At 43.6% G+C, this 13,893-nt stretch overlaps 1 protein-coding gene across 2 annotated transcripts in view; it reads left to right on the forward strand.

Annotated features, from left to right (window-relative positions):
- Positions 1 to 11,045, forward strand: part of LOC143281163 (alpha-actinin, sarcomeric-like) — a 67,962-nt gene extending 56,917 nt beyond the window's left edge. For both annotated transcript variants that reach the window (XM_076586188.1, XM_076586187.1), the window contains exon 21: positions 1,231 to 11,045. In XM_076586188.1, coding sequence (XP_076442303.1) covers positions 1,231 to 1,389 — 159 coding nt within the window. In that variant the 3' untranslated portion in view covers positions 1,390 to 11,045. The remainder of the gene's footprint in view (positions 1 to 1,230) is intronic.
- The last annotated feature ends 2,848 nt before the right edge of the window (positions 11,046 to 13,893 follow it).

The raw sequence follows: 13,893 nt of genomic DNA on the forward strand, positions 1-13,893 counted from the left end.
TGGGGGGAGAACTGTCTTCTTTTTTATCAGTAAAAGGATCAGAAGCAACAAGGTTAGAGATCTTTCTCTTGCCAGGGCCCCCTCATTGAAAAACTGCCAGAAAATATGCAACATTCTGCCTCGCTGAAGTCCTTTAAGCCTGCTCTGAAAACACATCTTTTCCAACAACAGTAATTTCTAGTGCTGGTCTTGGTATGATCTGGTTCTAAATGCATGTATTATTGTGGGGAAGCCATTTGCCATTTGTGTGGATGGTTAGGTGCTGTGTGTGTGTGTGTGTGTGTGTGTGTGTGTGTGTGTGCTATATAAATGTCCATTTTTGTTATTAATAATATATATATATATATATATATATATATATGTGTGTGTGTGTGTCTATTATGATGCCAGTTGTAAATGAGCTTAGCTGAATTAACTGCCAGGATATTGTGTTATCAGTAAGAGCAGTAGTTTGTATCATCTGTAACCAAAAATTAAACTATGCTAACAAGTTTGTTTTCTTGAAATATTTTTATCATTTATTTATTGACTTACTTGTTGTGTATTCATATTTTGTTTAGCATTTTCTTTTACATATACCTTTCTGGAATTTGATAGGCTCTCAACGTCTGATCAGCAGACTGGATCCATTAGTAGGTCAGGGGTTCGGTTCCTTTATTTCCTTTACAGCAGATACTGATAGGGTGTAGCGTATGTGGATGAGGTTGCACACTTTGACACCTCCTTGAAGGTGAAGTGGTCTGAGTAGGATGGTGGCAGAATGGTTAAGTCGCTCAGCTGCCAATACAGAGCCTGTGAGGGTGTGGGTTCGAATCCCACTCTCGCCCTTTCTCCCAAGTTTGACTGGAAAATCAAACTGAGCGTCCAGTCTTTTGGATGAGATGTTCAACTGAGGTTCTGTGTTCAGCACGCACTTGGCATGTTGAAAAAGAACCCATGGCAACGAGAGTGTTGTCTTCTGGCAAAGTTATGTAAAAAGAAATCCACTCTGATATGTGCACAAATACATATGCATGCACTCAAGGCCTGACAAGCATGTTGGGTTATGCTGCTATCAGGCATCTGCCAAGTGGATGTGATTGATTGATTGATGTGGATACTTGTCAGTGTATGTGGTGTGGTGTATATATGGATTTGTCAGAATGCAGTGATGCCTCTTTGAGAAACTGAAACAGAAGCTGTCGTGATGGTGGTCTCTGTGTGTTGGTTACTCATCAAGGTGTGTTTCAGCCCTACATCACGGCCCAGATCCTGCGCCAGGAGCTGCCCCCAGACCAGGCAGAGTACTGCATCCAGCGCATGGCTCCCTACACCGGCCGCGATGCCGAGCCGGGCGCCCTCGACTACATGTCCTTCTCCACTGCACTCTACGGAGAGAGTGACCTTTGAACCCTACCGGCAACCTGTCATCTCAACACCCCCCACCCCCTCCCTGGACGGAGCAGTGTGTGTGTCTCTCACCACACTGCTGTCTCCTGATGATGATGATGATGTACTGGGGGTGGGGGCTGGGGCATGTGACCCTGGTGTTGGGTGGATGGTTAGGGGGAGAGAGAGAGAGAAAGGTGGGGGTGGGGCCTGAGGGTGTGGGTGGTGGTGTGTTTGGGGAGGTGTACTGACTTGAGCTGTCGTCTCCGCCACAATGGGGGAGGGAAGGGGTTGGGGCTGTTCGGCTGTAATTTATTTATGCCTTTGTATTTATCTCTGTACTACAAGGGGAAGTTCGGGGTGTGTTTTTTTTTTTTTTTTTTTTTTTTTAATTCTCAAAACAAATTTTGAGAGATAAGGTAAGCTCAACTTTTGGGGAAGGGGAGTTAATCATGGTGGTGTTAGATAGGTGATGGGAGGGAAGAGAGATAGCTGGGTCAAGAGAATGTTGGACCATAATTATCATCCACGTATATATATGCATGTATAACTTCATTGTCTCACACTCTCCCCCTGCCGCCCTGTCCCCCAGTTCCCACTTTCTGTTTACACGTCTTCCAGGAAAGAGTGTGGATGTTCCCGACGCGATTGGTAGTGTCAAAGTTGTGGACCATGTTGATCGCTTGGTCAGCAAGGGAAGGGTCTTACGACCCCAGTTTTTTTCCATGCGGAATATGACAGCGTGCGACGGAACAATGTATGTGGTTTGATATCCAGGAAAAGTAGTTTAAGAAAGACTCATAAGTATCCCTTGCTTTTCTGCGTATGTATGTATGTGCGTATGTTTGTTTGTTTTCCATTAGGGTCAGTGCATTAGTTGCCATGGGTCCGTTCATGTTGCGTGTGGTCCTTGCTGTTTGTCTGCCTCCCCCCCTCTGTCTCTCTCTCTCTCCACTTATTCTGTCTCTCTCTCTCCACCTCTCCCTCTCTCCCCTCTCCACACCCCCTCTCTCCCTTCCATCTCTGTCTCTCTCTTCTCTCGATCTCTCTCTTCTCTCCCTCTCTATCCTCTCCCTCTCCCCTCTCTCTTCCCTTTCTGTCTCTCTCCCTCCTTCTCTTCCTCTTTCTCCTCTCTCTCCCTCCTCTCTCTCTCTCTCTTCTCTCCCTCTCCCCTCTCTCTTCCCTTTCTGTCTCTCTTCCCTTCTCCTGTCTCTCTCTCTCCACTCTCTTTATCTCTCTGTCTCCGTTTGAGGCAGAATGAGCACTGGCCGCAGTTGGTAGCCTGGTGAAGGAGACAAAGAAAGTGGGAGGGTTTTAGGATGGTGGCAGGGACCACAGTGAGGAATTTGCCAGGCTGGCAGATGAAGCACAAGGTGTGTGCTGCACTGGGGAGGGGTGCTGAATGGGGGAGAAAGCATGGAGAGGGTTGGGACAGGTAGACGCGGAAGGTCACATCGTGCCGTTCTGATGTCTGAACCATTTTGGGTAACGTCGCAACCGGCTTGGCGTCCATTCCCGTTTGGTATTGCTGGATGGTACTGTTGTGTGATGTCCTCCAGTTTCCATGGTGAGACCTATCACAGTGCTGCTGTCTCCCTGTGTAGTGTTGATGTGAGACTGTACATGACAGCTGGTGTCAGCCAGCCTTTTTAACCAGAGAGTTGTGTAAAAACGATGGATGTTTCTACAAAAGGTGGTGTGCATATCAACACATACACACACACCTGCATGCATGTCGTGGTTCATTTAGCAGAGAGATAGATGTAATGATGAATATTTGTGCTTGGGACAAAGTCTGTCTACCAGTATGGGATCTGAAGAAAGAATGAGTCTGGAAAAAAAAAGAAAAAGAAGACATCATCTTTTTTCCTTTCTCCCCCACCCCTCACCCTCCACCACCCCCATAACATTTTTTGATAAGGTAAAGAAAGAGGGGTAGAAGTGTGTGATCAGAGACACGCGTACAATGTTTCACAAGGCAGATTGGTTTTCTGAAACTACCACACATCACATGATATGTTTTTTCTTTCCTTTTCAATATTTCCTGTCAGCGTCATCAGTTGTGTAGGACATCAGCAGTGCGTCTCCCCATCTCTCTGTGCGGCTTTCTCTTACTTACCTGGGCCACCAGAAAAGATCACCTGTCTCTGTCTGTCAGTGTGTGTGTGTGGTTGTTGGGTGTGTGTGTGTGTAGGAAGATCAGACGATTGTCAACCATTAGCATGAAAATCACCAGTCATGAAAACCTCAGAGCAGTTTTCAGAAATGCTGCATCTTAAATGTCTTGGAATCCTCCCTTGCACAACAAAAAAAATCTGGTGTCTCTCTTTGAAAAAAAAAAAAGTACCTTGTATCATTCTCTTAAAAAAAAAAAAAGAAGCAAAAAACTGGTATCTCCTTTTGAAAAGATATCTGGTATCTCTCCTTAAAATAAATGGTATCTGTTTAAAAACAGAAACTTGTACTGGCATTTCCATTGAAAAAAAGAACATACAGCTCGGTGTTTAGCAGACTAAAACATAGGAGCATTTCTGACTGGAGCGAGGAGTGAAGATGTGTGTTTGGTCACATGGATTCCTGTCATTTGTCGTGTGCATTCACATCATGTGAGAACAGGATGGAAGTGAGGAAAGAGTATTGTACATACGCCTTGTCCGATCCATGCCATGTGTTTTTCCTCCCTTTTTTTTTTTTATGACATCATATCTGCACCAAGAGATGTGTGTGTCAGACCAGCATCACTTACTGTACAGTAGTTTGAGGGAAGAGCAGCAGAAGTGAACAGTGTCTGCACTGACAGCTGTCCTTTTATTTCTTTTTACCAACAGCAGACAGCATTACACGGCAGTGAGTTCACTAATGACGACGTGTTAGAGGAGAGCGTGTGAGGTTTACTGACTTGCCCTGTCACCACTATGCACTGTATGCATCTCTTGCCCTGGTGAGGGTGACAGGAAGGGGGCGGGGGTTGGGAGGGGGGGTCTGTTCTGCTGTTTTCTCCTTGCCAGTCTTTTTGGTTGTCATCACATTGCGTGTAGCATCACTGAGGCACGGTGTGTACACACCACTGGGTCAGAATGACACAGGATGTCCCGAAACACTCGTGCAGCAGCACAGTGTGTAAGCTTGTCACATCAGTTGCTGTGATCACCATTATGTGTGACAGGACATTCAACCTAATTCCTCCACTTGCCATCCCTCACCTGCCAACAGATCGTTTTGTTGAAGTGATTTATTGTTGTCCTTCACTTGTGCTTTTGAATGTCAGTTATTTTCTGAAGAGGGAGTGAGCTTGACTGAAACATTGAAGTGGTTTCTTGTGACTTACCTCAAGACTTTGGAAACATGCATCAGTAAATCACATCTGCCAGGTCCATATCTTTAACATTGCTTCCCTCCCTCCCTCCCTCCTTATTGTGGGGGTAAGAATTTGATTTGCTATGATTGGTGGGGATTTAGAAAGAAGAAAAGAGCCTGGCAGTTTGACACTCTAAGCGTTCACATGATTGTGGGGATTTAGAAAGAAGAAAAGAGCCCCAGCAATTTGACATTCTGTACATTCACTTCCCTGTACAGAGAGGGATTGAAAGACTAGTGGCAGGGAGGGTAGCTGTGGTCAGTTCATCCCATGATTGGATCTGTTGTCTCTGTGCAACATGCAGGTCTTGCGATGAACAGGTTTAGCGCATGAGCAGTATAAGGCTGCACATGCCAGTGTGATCATTTCTTTTAAGAGGACTGTGCGTCTTTCTTCTTTCCTATTTTTCATACAAGACCCTTGAGGCACTTATGTACTGATACTTAACCTTCTGCATGACTTCAGAGTTTCTTGCACCTGTGGTTTTCAGGCGTTAACACTTGATGGCTGTAGTGTTCAAGTTGTGTGTTAGGTACTGGACTGTTGTGTTGTTTGGTTCACTGTTGTTGTTGTTCCAGAAGGAAGCAGTTTATGTATGTGATATGCAGCACTGCCAAAGGCCTTTACAGAACCCAACGTTCTGAAGGGTTTGTGTTAGAGGGAACAGACATTCTTTCCACTTTTTTTTTTCTTTTTTCAAGGTTTGTTAGAACATTACAGTAACCATGATGGGCTTAGCTGACGTGGAGCAGTGTAGTGGGGGTTGCACACACACACACACACACACACACACACCCTGTAAGACCCAGACAAGAGGTGACTCCAAGTCATTCCCACATGGGTCTGTGTGCTGGTCATTCACGGTGACCACTTGCCTCCCAGTTCAGACATGGCATGGTCCACTAACCACAGATGAAAGAAGAAAAACCAGGGGCCTATGACCCCTATGGGACTTGGGAATCAATCAGTAGAACATCATTCCATGCGCACCTTTCCATGCATAATGGGAACAGCTCAAAACTGCACAGATTGTTTAGTGTTTTTGTTTTTTTGAAAGTGAATGGATATCTTTGTTATATGGGAATACCTAATATATTTTTTCATCGACCAACACCAAATGGTATACAGAGTTGTTGTTTTTTGTTTGTTTGATTTTTACTGAAGCAGAGGACCATGAATGGCTGTTGTTTTTTTCACCAGCCTTTCCCAGAAAAACCTTGTTTGTCCATTCCACCAGGGGGCCCTCAACGTTCCCTGGAAAGCGACGTTTGTTTGGTAGAAAATGATGGCTGCCCCCGATAAGTCACCCCTTCCCAGCCCCCCTCTCCTCCTCCTCCCCCTGTGTGATGCCTCCTGCCTGCCTGGCTGACACACCTGTCCAGCACACCTGGCTGACACACCTGGCTGTTGTGGCTGCAGGTGCTTTGTGGTCACAGGCAGAGACCCAGGCAAACATTCGCACGTTGATTTGACTCGTTGAGTCTTTGCGTGGAAAAAGACAGGGAGGACGGTTTGGTTGAAGACCAGTCGCAGGAGTAATAAGTTTGGATCATTGCTTTTTGATTACTGTAGTTTGACAACTTTTATTATTTGTTTTTGTTGTTTTGACTGTGCTGTTGCGATGTAAATGTTGGGGACAGTGTCTTTGGTGACTGTGTCTGAAGCGTAAGTAAACCACAGGTAGAGGAGGTGATGCTAGGTCTGGGAGTGATTCTGTCCTGACACATTGGATGTAGTCTTGGAGCAGCATCTGTCTGAAAGCAGTCTGTTCAGACAGGGCAATTGATCGCCAGTGTTTTTGTGCTTTCCATCACGTTTGCTTTCCATATCTGTGTTTGTTAGTTGATTGCTGATTTTTATTGCCTGAGCTTTGGGTATGTAACGTTTTTTATAAATTGCGTACTTGCGAAGATGATTTCATCTTTCATGATTTTTGTGTTTGTGAATGTGTCATTTTTTTCTTATTGATGGTTTGGTGTGTTGTTGGTTCTGTTGTTTTGGATGTGTGCTGGACAGAAGGGAGATAACCTTGTGGGTCTGTTGCCTCGACTGGTGACTGTCACTCTCAACTGTTGTTGAAACTCGAATATATAGCATGGACCACAATGGAATGTAATATTTCCATTATAAATGTAATGCACAGAATCGTTTATCTTCTAAAAAGTATGGTGAACACCAATAGCAGAATGAATGACATTTTTTTTGTTATTGGGTTTTGTTTTTTTGTTTTTTTGGATGCGATTTATTGAAAAGAAATGGCCTTCCCAGTTTGTTGCAATGTCAGGGTGAAAGAAGTCGCATGGCCATCACACCAATGATCAGGTGACTAGACCTGTTGCTCACACACTCTCTCATCTCTTGAAAATAAGACGTATGAGCATACAATAAGCAGACATGTGCATCCATGATATTTGCTTGGTGATTCAAGATGTACTAAGTGTAATTGTAATAACACCCAGCATAGTGAGTGGTCACAGAACAGCAGTGGAAGCAGCAACAGATACTGCTGGGCATTGCTTTAGTTCTGTCCTCAGTTATCAGCTGTGTTGGGAATTGTTCCCCAGTTCTCGTTTATCTGTGGAAGCTGTTTTGCTAATGCAGACTGCAGCGTGTGTGCAGAGTGCGTGCGCCTGTTGATATGCAATGTTTGTGCTTCGTGTCGGGTGCCTGTGGCTGTGGGAACAAGGAGGGAGGGGGCTGGTCAGTGTGTGTGGTGGTGGTGATGACCACTGTCCCTCACTGGGTCCTGTCTGGTTGGTCATGATGTAGTGTTGGATGTATTGGATAGTAGCCCATGTATTATCGTCACTTTTTCTTTCTTTTTTTATGTTAGGGTTTAACACCTGTATCATGTTGTGCAAACAATATATCAATGACTTGCACTTTTCCTCCTCCTCCTCCTTTTTTTTTTTTCCTTCTGTACAGTACTGGTGAATTTTTATATGGAGAATATTTGTAAAAAAAATATTAATGTTCGTTCTTTCTCATCCTCAAACTGCTTAGCCTGACCGTAAAATGTACATAACATTACAGAGTTTCTAATAAACGCCATTGCTTACACATGAAGTATTTTCACAATCTGATGTAGTGGTAGTTGGCTTTGATAGCAGGGGGACTAGACGGGCAGGAGACACATGGCTGGCAGTGGGTTATGTGGACTGGGTGACTCAAGGCATGGACAGCATTGGAGGAGGTACAACCAGTGTACGTTGTCCAGATTTGCCAGTTTCTGGTTCGCCTGTTGCTGTTTCACCTACTCCTAAATCACCCATTACTGAATTGGTGATCTTGATTCGCTTAATCCGAGTTCACTTATGTGCTCAGTTGCTGTGTGCCTATGCTTGTGCGTGCGCGTGTGAATGTGTGTATAAAAGAAAACATCCAGAAAGTTAAGCATCTGTGCATAAAAGTTGAACATCCAGAAAGCTCACTTTCTTCGTTGCTGGCCTGGTCTCTTGTGTTGGCAGTTGGATCGCTGTATCAGTAATTTTGAACCAGTAAAATATGCCTCCCTGTCTTGCTTTGGACATTGACAAGGCTTGATACCAGACTGAATTGTGTTCACTTGGCAGTCACTTCCCTGAAAGTGCTCATAGTATTTCACCCTGTCTCAAGACCCATAGAGAATTACAAGTTTTCATAGAAGCTGACATTGGTATCTATGCACAAACATTAGTGTGTGTACCTGTATGTTTATGAGAGAGAAAGAACAACTGATACTAGGTGGATAAAATGGGAGGAGGTGAAACAGGACAAAAACCAGACTCTCAAGAGGCTGTTGACGGTGGTGGCTTGATCGAAGAGTATGCAAAACGGGAATAGGCGAATCAGAATTGTTGCGAATGAACCACTGGTGCAGTGCACAATGCTGAGGTGTCAGACAGACACTTTGCAGAGCTCTCCTCCCCCCTGTCCCTCTCCCCTCCCCCCACCCCTCCACTGCTGCCAGCTGCCCCATCCTCACCTCCCTGATCACAGTGGATTTACAGCCTGTCTTGTCATGGCATGCATCTTGGGGTCACTGGAAAAGTTTCCGAGAAAAAAAGATCGCATGTGTCTTGGGAACAGTGGAAAAGTTATGGGGAAAACTAAAGGGATCGAATGTGTCTTGTGATCACTGGAAAAGTTAAAGGGAAAACTAAAGGGATCGCATGTGTCATGTGATCACTGGAAAAGTTACGGGGATAAAAAGAAGGGATCGGTTTCTCTAAGGGACATTTTAGGATTGTGTTGTCCATTAAAATTTGTTATTTTACAGATTGTTCAGTGTTGACATTCCTCTACAATTATTGGAAAACTGACGTGATGCCTGTGAAAGGCAGGCATTGGTGAGAGAGAAGCGCCAAGACCAGGGCACACACACTCACACACACAATGCAGTGGAGTCAGTGTTTGCACCCAACACCTTGTTGTTTGTGGTGATGACAACAGAGAGAGGGGCGTGTCATGAGAGTAAGGACCAACTGGGTGGCGTCCTGAAGGACAAGTTGTTCAGTGCTGGGGTTGGGATTCAGGTCTGGGGGTGGGAGCATCAGTGGGTGCTGTGGAAATGGTGAGAACGTGACAACGTGAAATCCAGGGGCTGCTGTAGGTCCCAGCAACAATGTCCACAGCTCGCGTCCATGACAAGGGCATGTCACTGGAGCCTGGTCCCCTCCACACCACTCACCCCCACATTATACGCTTGCACACTCACACACACACACACACACACACACAGAGACAGACAACAGCACCAAAACAGCAGAACAGGCCCAGCATTACAATGATGTCAATCCCTACACTTGTTCGACATTTATGGCAGTTTTGTTACCAAGTATATATTCCACTGATACTGTACTGGAAAATTATCGTAACAGCAACACCCATTAGAGCACTTTATACGAAATAGATTTTTGAGGGGGATTGGGCATTCAAGTTCTTCTTGGTTTGGATTTTTAACTGTTTCAAACAATCTGGTTCAATTTCTTTTGGGGTTTTTTGTTTGTTTGTTTTTTTAACATGGATCATATTGAGGCAGACATGCTGTTGCCCCACCCCTTACATTGGCTGCAGCTCCTGACTTACTGTTTTCATAGGGACCCCTGCCTTCACCGTATCACAGGTGTAACACAACAGAGTAGCTTCAGTGTGCTGTACAGTTTGTGTGAACAGCAGTGTGTATGACTGCAGGGTGAGAGCTGTGTGGTAAGGCCCTGTAGCTTTGCTGTGGAGGAGAGGGGGGGGGGGGTCGCGGGGGGGTTAGAAGTGTGGGGATGTGGAGAGGAGCAGGGTGTAGACACCATGCTGTGTGGTGTCTCATCACCGCCACTGACATTTAATAAGAAATAAAACCTGTATTCACCATCAGTTTTGTCCTGTCTACCTGTTGTACAAGTGTGTGTGGGTGTTGTCCTGTCTCCGTGATATTTACCATTTGTGTGTCTGTCAACAGGATTGTGTTTTGTCCCGTTATTAAGGTTTACAGTGAACCTCTAAACCCTTGTTCCAGTGGTAGTCGTCATGTCGTTAACTCACTCTGAACGAAGGGCCCTGATATGGGACCTACTGTTCACAACTGATTCAGATGAAGGGCCCCGATTGAGGAGTGGCACCTAATTTCCATAATCGTTTAATGACATATAGCTAAGAATATCTTAACTGACCTTTCCACTCTCCACTGCAACCAATAAATGCAGTGTGCGTTGCTGCTCATGGCAGGAGAGTTATTTTCACAGTGACTGGTTCAGGTGAACAGAACATGTCAACAATGGTGGCTGACCCAGTTTCGTCTCAGTCACAAGGCAAGCGACAGAATTAGACGAAGGGGCCATATTGTGGCTAATAACATTTTGGATTTAATCAGTTTCAACCTCTGCTTTCCTGCATCAAACTCTGCTTTCCTGGATTTGTTTACGTCATCAGTGTGTGCAAATTTTGAACAAAAAATGCGAATACTTTCACTGTATGATAGCATAAGAAGGGAGAAGTTTTAAGTTTTGTCCCCAACTAACTCGTTATGTCACTGATCAGTTTGGAAGCTTTTAGTTGATAAATTCTAACGTTAGTTTTTTGGCAGTTTTATTTCTTACCCATACAAACTGTGGGGAAAGTCAGAGGAGCTAACTGGCAGTACTGAGTTCAATTAACAAGTGGTACCCACACCCTGTACAAATTCTGTGATGACAGTTTTCCTCTGTCCTCTGTACTCACAACTGTACCCCCACCCCCACCGAACCCATCTCCTGTCACCTCTCATCATGTCTTACGGTCTGCTGCTTATGATGGAGAGGACATCTTTCATGTAATAACAGTTAATAATATCCCACACCATTCTGAAGCCAGAAATTTCCTCTGTTCTTTCTTCAAGTGTGTGTGTATCATGAAAGTGCTTTGGCTGTGCACAGAATTTAACTGCAGCGTCAACATCAGGCTTTGTTCAACACAAAAAATAGCAACAAGAAGTTGAGGGTATGTTTTACGGAAGGCAGCTTGTTGGGTTACCTAGATTGAGGCATATTGGGGAAGTGCAGAGAGAAGGTGTCAGCAGATGAGTAAGGGAAGAGCATTGTTTTTATTAACTCTTCCACTGCCAAGTTTCTGTGTGATAAACACTCCCCAGTGCCAAATATTTTAGATACGATCTCGGTCACAGGCTTCGGTTATGTCAAAACAACCACATGACTTGTTCATGTTACGGGGTGAAGGTTAGTCATTGTTCTATATGCAGGGAGACTGGCTGCAGCTGTTGAGCTTTGTTACAATGTGAAAAATGGTCTTATCAACAACATAACCCCTTGATGTCAACTCAAGTCCCAATGGCAGTGCACTGTCTAGTCAAGTAAAGTCACCTGTAACAGTGAAAGAGTTAAATAGGCAGTGCACTGTCTAGCCAAGTAAAGTCACCTGTAACAGTGAAAAAGTTAAATAAAGACATTGATGTCTGTCTGGTGTGAGATGTCAAGCTGACGATGAAGATGTCAAACATTGTCCTGACTTCAGTCATATTCATTGCAGCAAATCGAACACCACACGACAAGTTGTAAGACTACTGTACGCTTTTATTTCATTCTGTAAAATGTCTCCCCCAAAAATATATGTATACCAGTCCACTGACCAAACTATCATGGGTTGCCTAAAACTGGGCAATCTACCACAAAAAACAAACACCTAGACATGCTTTGTGCACTGATGTCCAATGGAAAAATGCATGAGATGCAAACAACAAATATTTCTTCAACTCTTCCAGCATTCACATTTCTATGTTCACATAAGAATAACAACTTTGCATATGACAACAAAAAAGTCATTTTCCTGTGCATTTCATAAGTCCATGCTCAGAAGTTGAACCAATCATTCTGTACAATTAGAATTCCACAAGTAAAGCAAAAATAGAAGCTTTAAGCTTGCGCTAGTAGAAGAACAAGACTGGTCACAATAAACGAAATAATTCTCTGCAGTTCGTATGTTACCCTGACACATGTTGCTCATATTTTGCAGAATGATTCCATAGTTTCATTTTCCGTTTTATTGCTTCCTTGAAGACTGGTCTGAAGTTCAGCAGATCGTTAGCAGGCAGGCTACACATAGAAATAATGGAGGGAAGTAGAAAGAAAATGGGAACAAAACCATTTCAAGTCTTAAAAGGAGGGACGACAAAGATGTGTTTCCTATTTCACCTCTCCCTGGCTGTATGATGCACTGGTCATGAGCACAGCCACAGCTTTTCAGAGCACAGACCCCAAGATGATCACTCGCTAGGATCCACTGAGAACTACCGGTACACCACAGAAATGTTTGTGCATAATGAAATGTATATCAAACCATACTGCTTTGTTTAAAAGGTGTGAAAAAAATCCCCAGTAATTCTAAAAAGTAGATCTTCATTACTTATAAACAAAAAAAGTTTAGAACGGAAATACTAAAAAGTATTTGTTCCACTCATTACAAAAAAGCATTTGTTCCACTCATTACATTATATGATGATACTGATCCAATTGTGATGCAATTTATAGCACACGCATATACACCCACAATCAAGCCCATACTTCTGTCACATGAACTGGTGACCAAGGAAAAAAAGAAGATAACAAAATGTAGAAACTGGCACACAAGACTTGAACATCAGAAGTCTACTGGTGAGTAAGACCCCTATACATGCAATGGATGCAAAGAATATTCTTAAAAGCAACCAAACACACATACACTTTGTTTGTCATGCGCTGAAGCAGCGTAGGAAACGGAAAACCAGTGAAAGCCTAAGGATTCAGCCATGAAGGAGAAAAGATACTTGGTCACACACCTCCAACTGACGCCACGCTTCAAACCAACCACATTAACCACATGGTTACAATACAGCTGCATCCACACACAACATTATCCAACAACTTGGAGCAGCACTGAAGTCACATGTGAAACACCAGCACGGCTCAACACCACAGAGCCAACTGAAAAACTACACAGACAAGATCATTACATTCAAACCAGCACAGATAATTACATTTCAGGATAAACTTGTTATACAATTGAGAAAGTAAAGACATAAAATGTTTTACCACTCACCCCACCCTCTCCTCTCAGGCACACATACAGAGATACAACAGAAAACAAACTTCAACTAACAAGAATTTAAGTACCCAGTAAAGGGAGGTTACAACTGTTCCTCCGTGTGATACACAACAAATACAACACTAATGGAATTTGGTCATGAAATAAAGCAGTTGGAGGAAAAAAAAAAAAGTTTGGTACAAAACATCGACAAAGAAAAGCATGAAACTATATACAAATAAATACACACTTTGATGCTTTCAAGCAAGAAATACACGTGAAGTTAAAGAAATGGCTGAAACCGTCAACACTGAACAGTTTTTGCATGCAGGATTTCCTGCAGCGTTTGAGAAACCGAGACCTTATGGCTCCATCCTTTACCTAGGAAACAGGAAATTCCAGATTAAAGCTGTGCATGACCCAATTAAGTAAGTGGCATTCCACTTCAGAGATGAGCTCTTGGCACAGAGACAGCAGTAAGGAGTTGCACAACAAAGTAATGCAAACTAACAAAGTAATAATTCTACAAAAAAACAAAAACAAAACAACAACAACAAAAAATCAACAACAACAAACGGAATCGGTCCAAATCAACCCAACAAAAAATCAGCCAGAAAGAAAGAAAGTTCAGTTACTCAAGG

This window comes from Babylonia areolata, chromosome 4 (assembly GCF_041734735.1).
Source record: "Babylonia areolata isolate BAREFJ2019XMU chromosome 4, ASM4173473v1, whole genome shotgun sequence".
Lineage (NCBI taxonomy): Eukaryota > Metazoa > Mollusca > Gastropoda > Neogastropoda > Buccinidae > Babylonia > Babylonia areolata.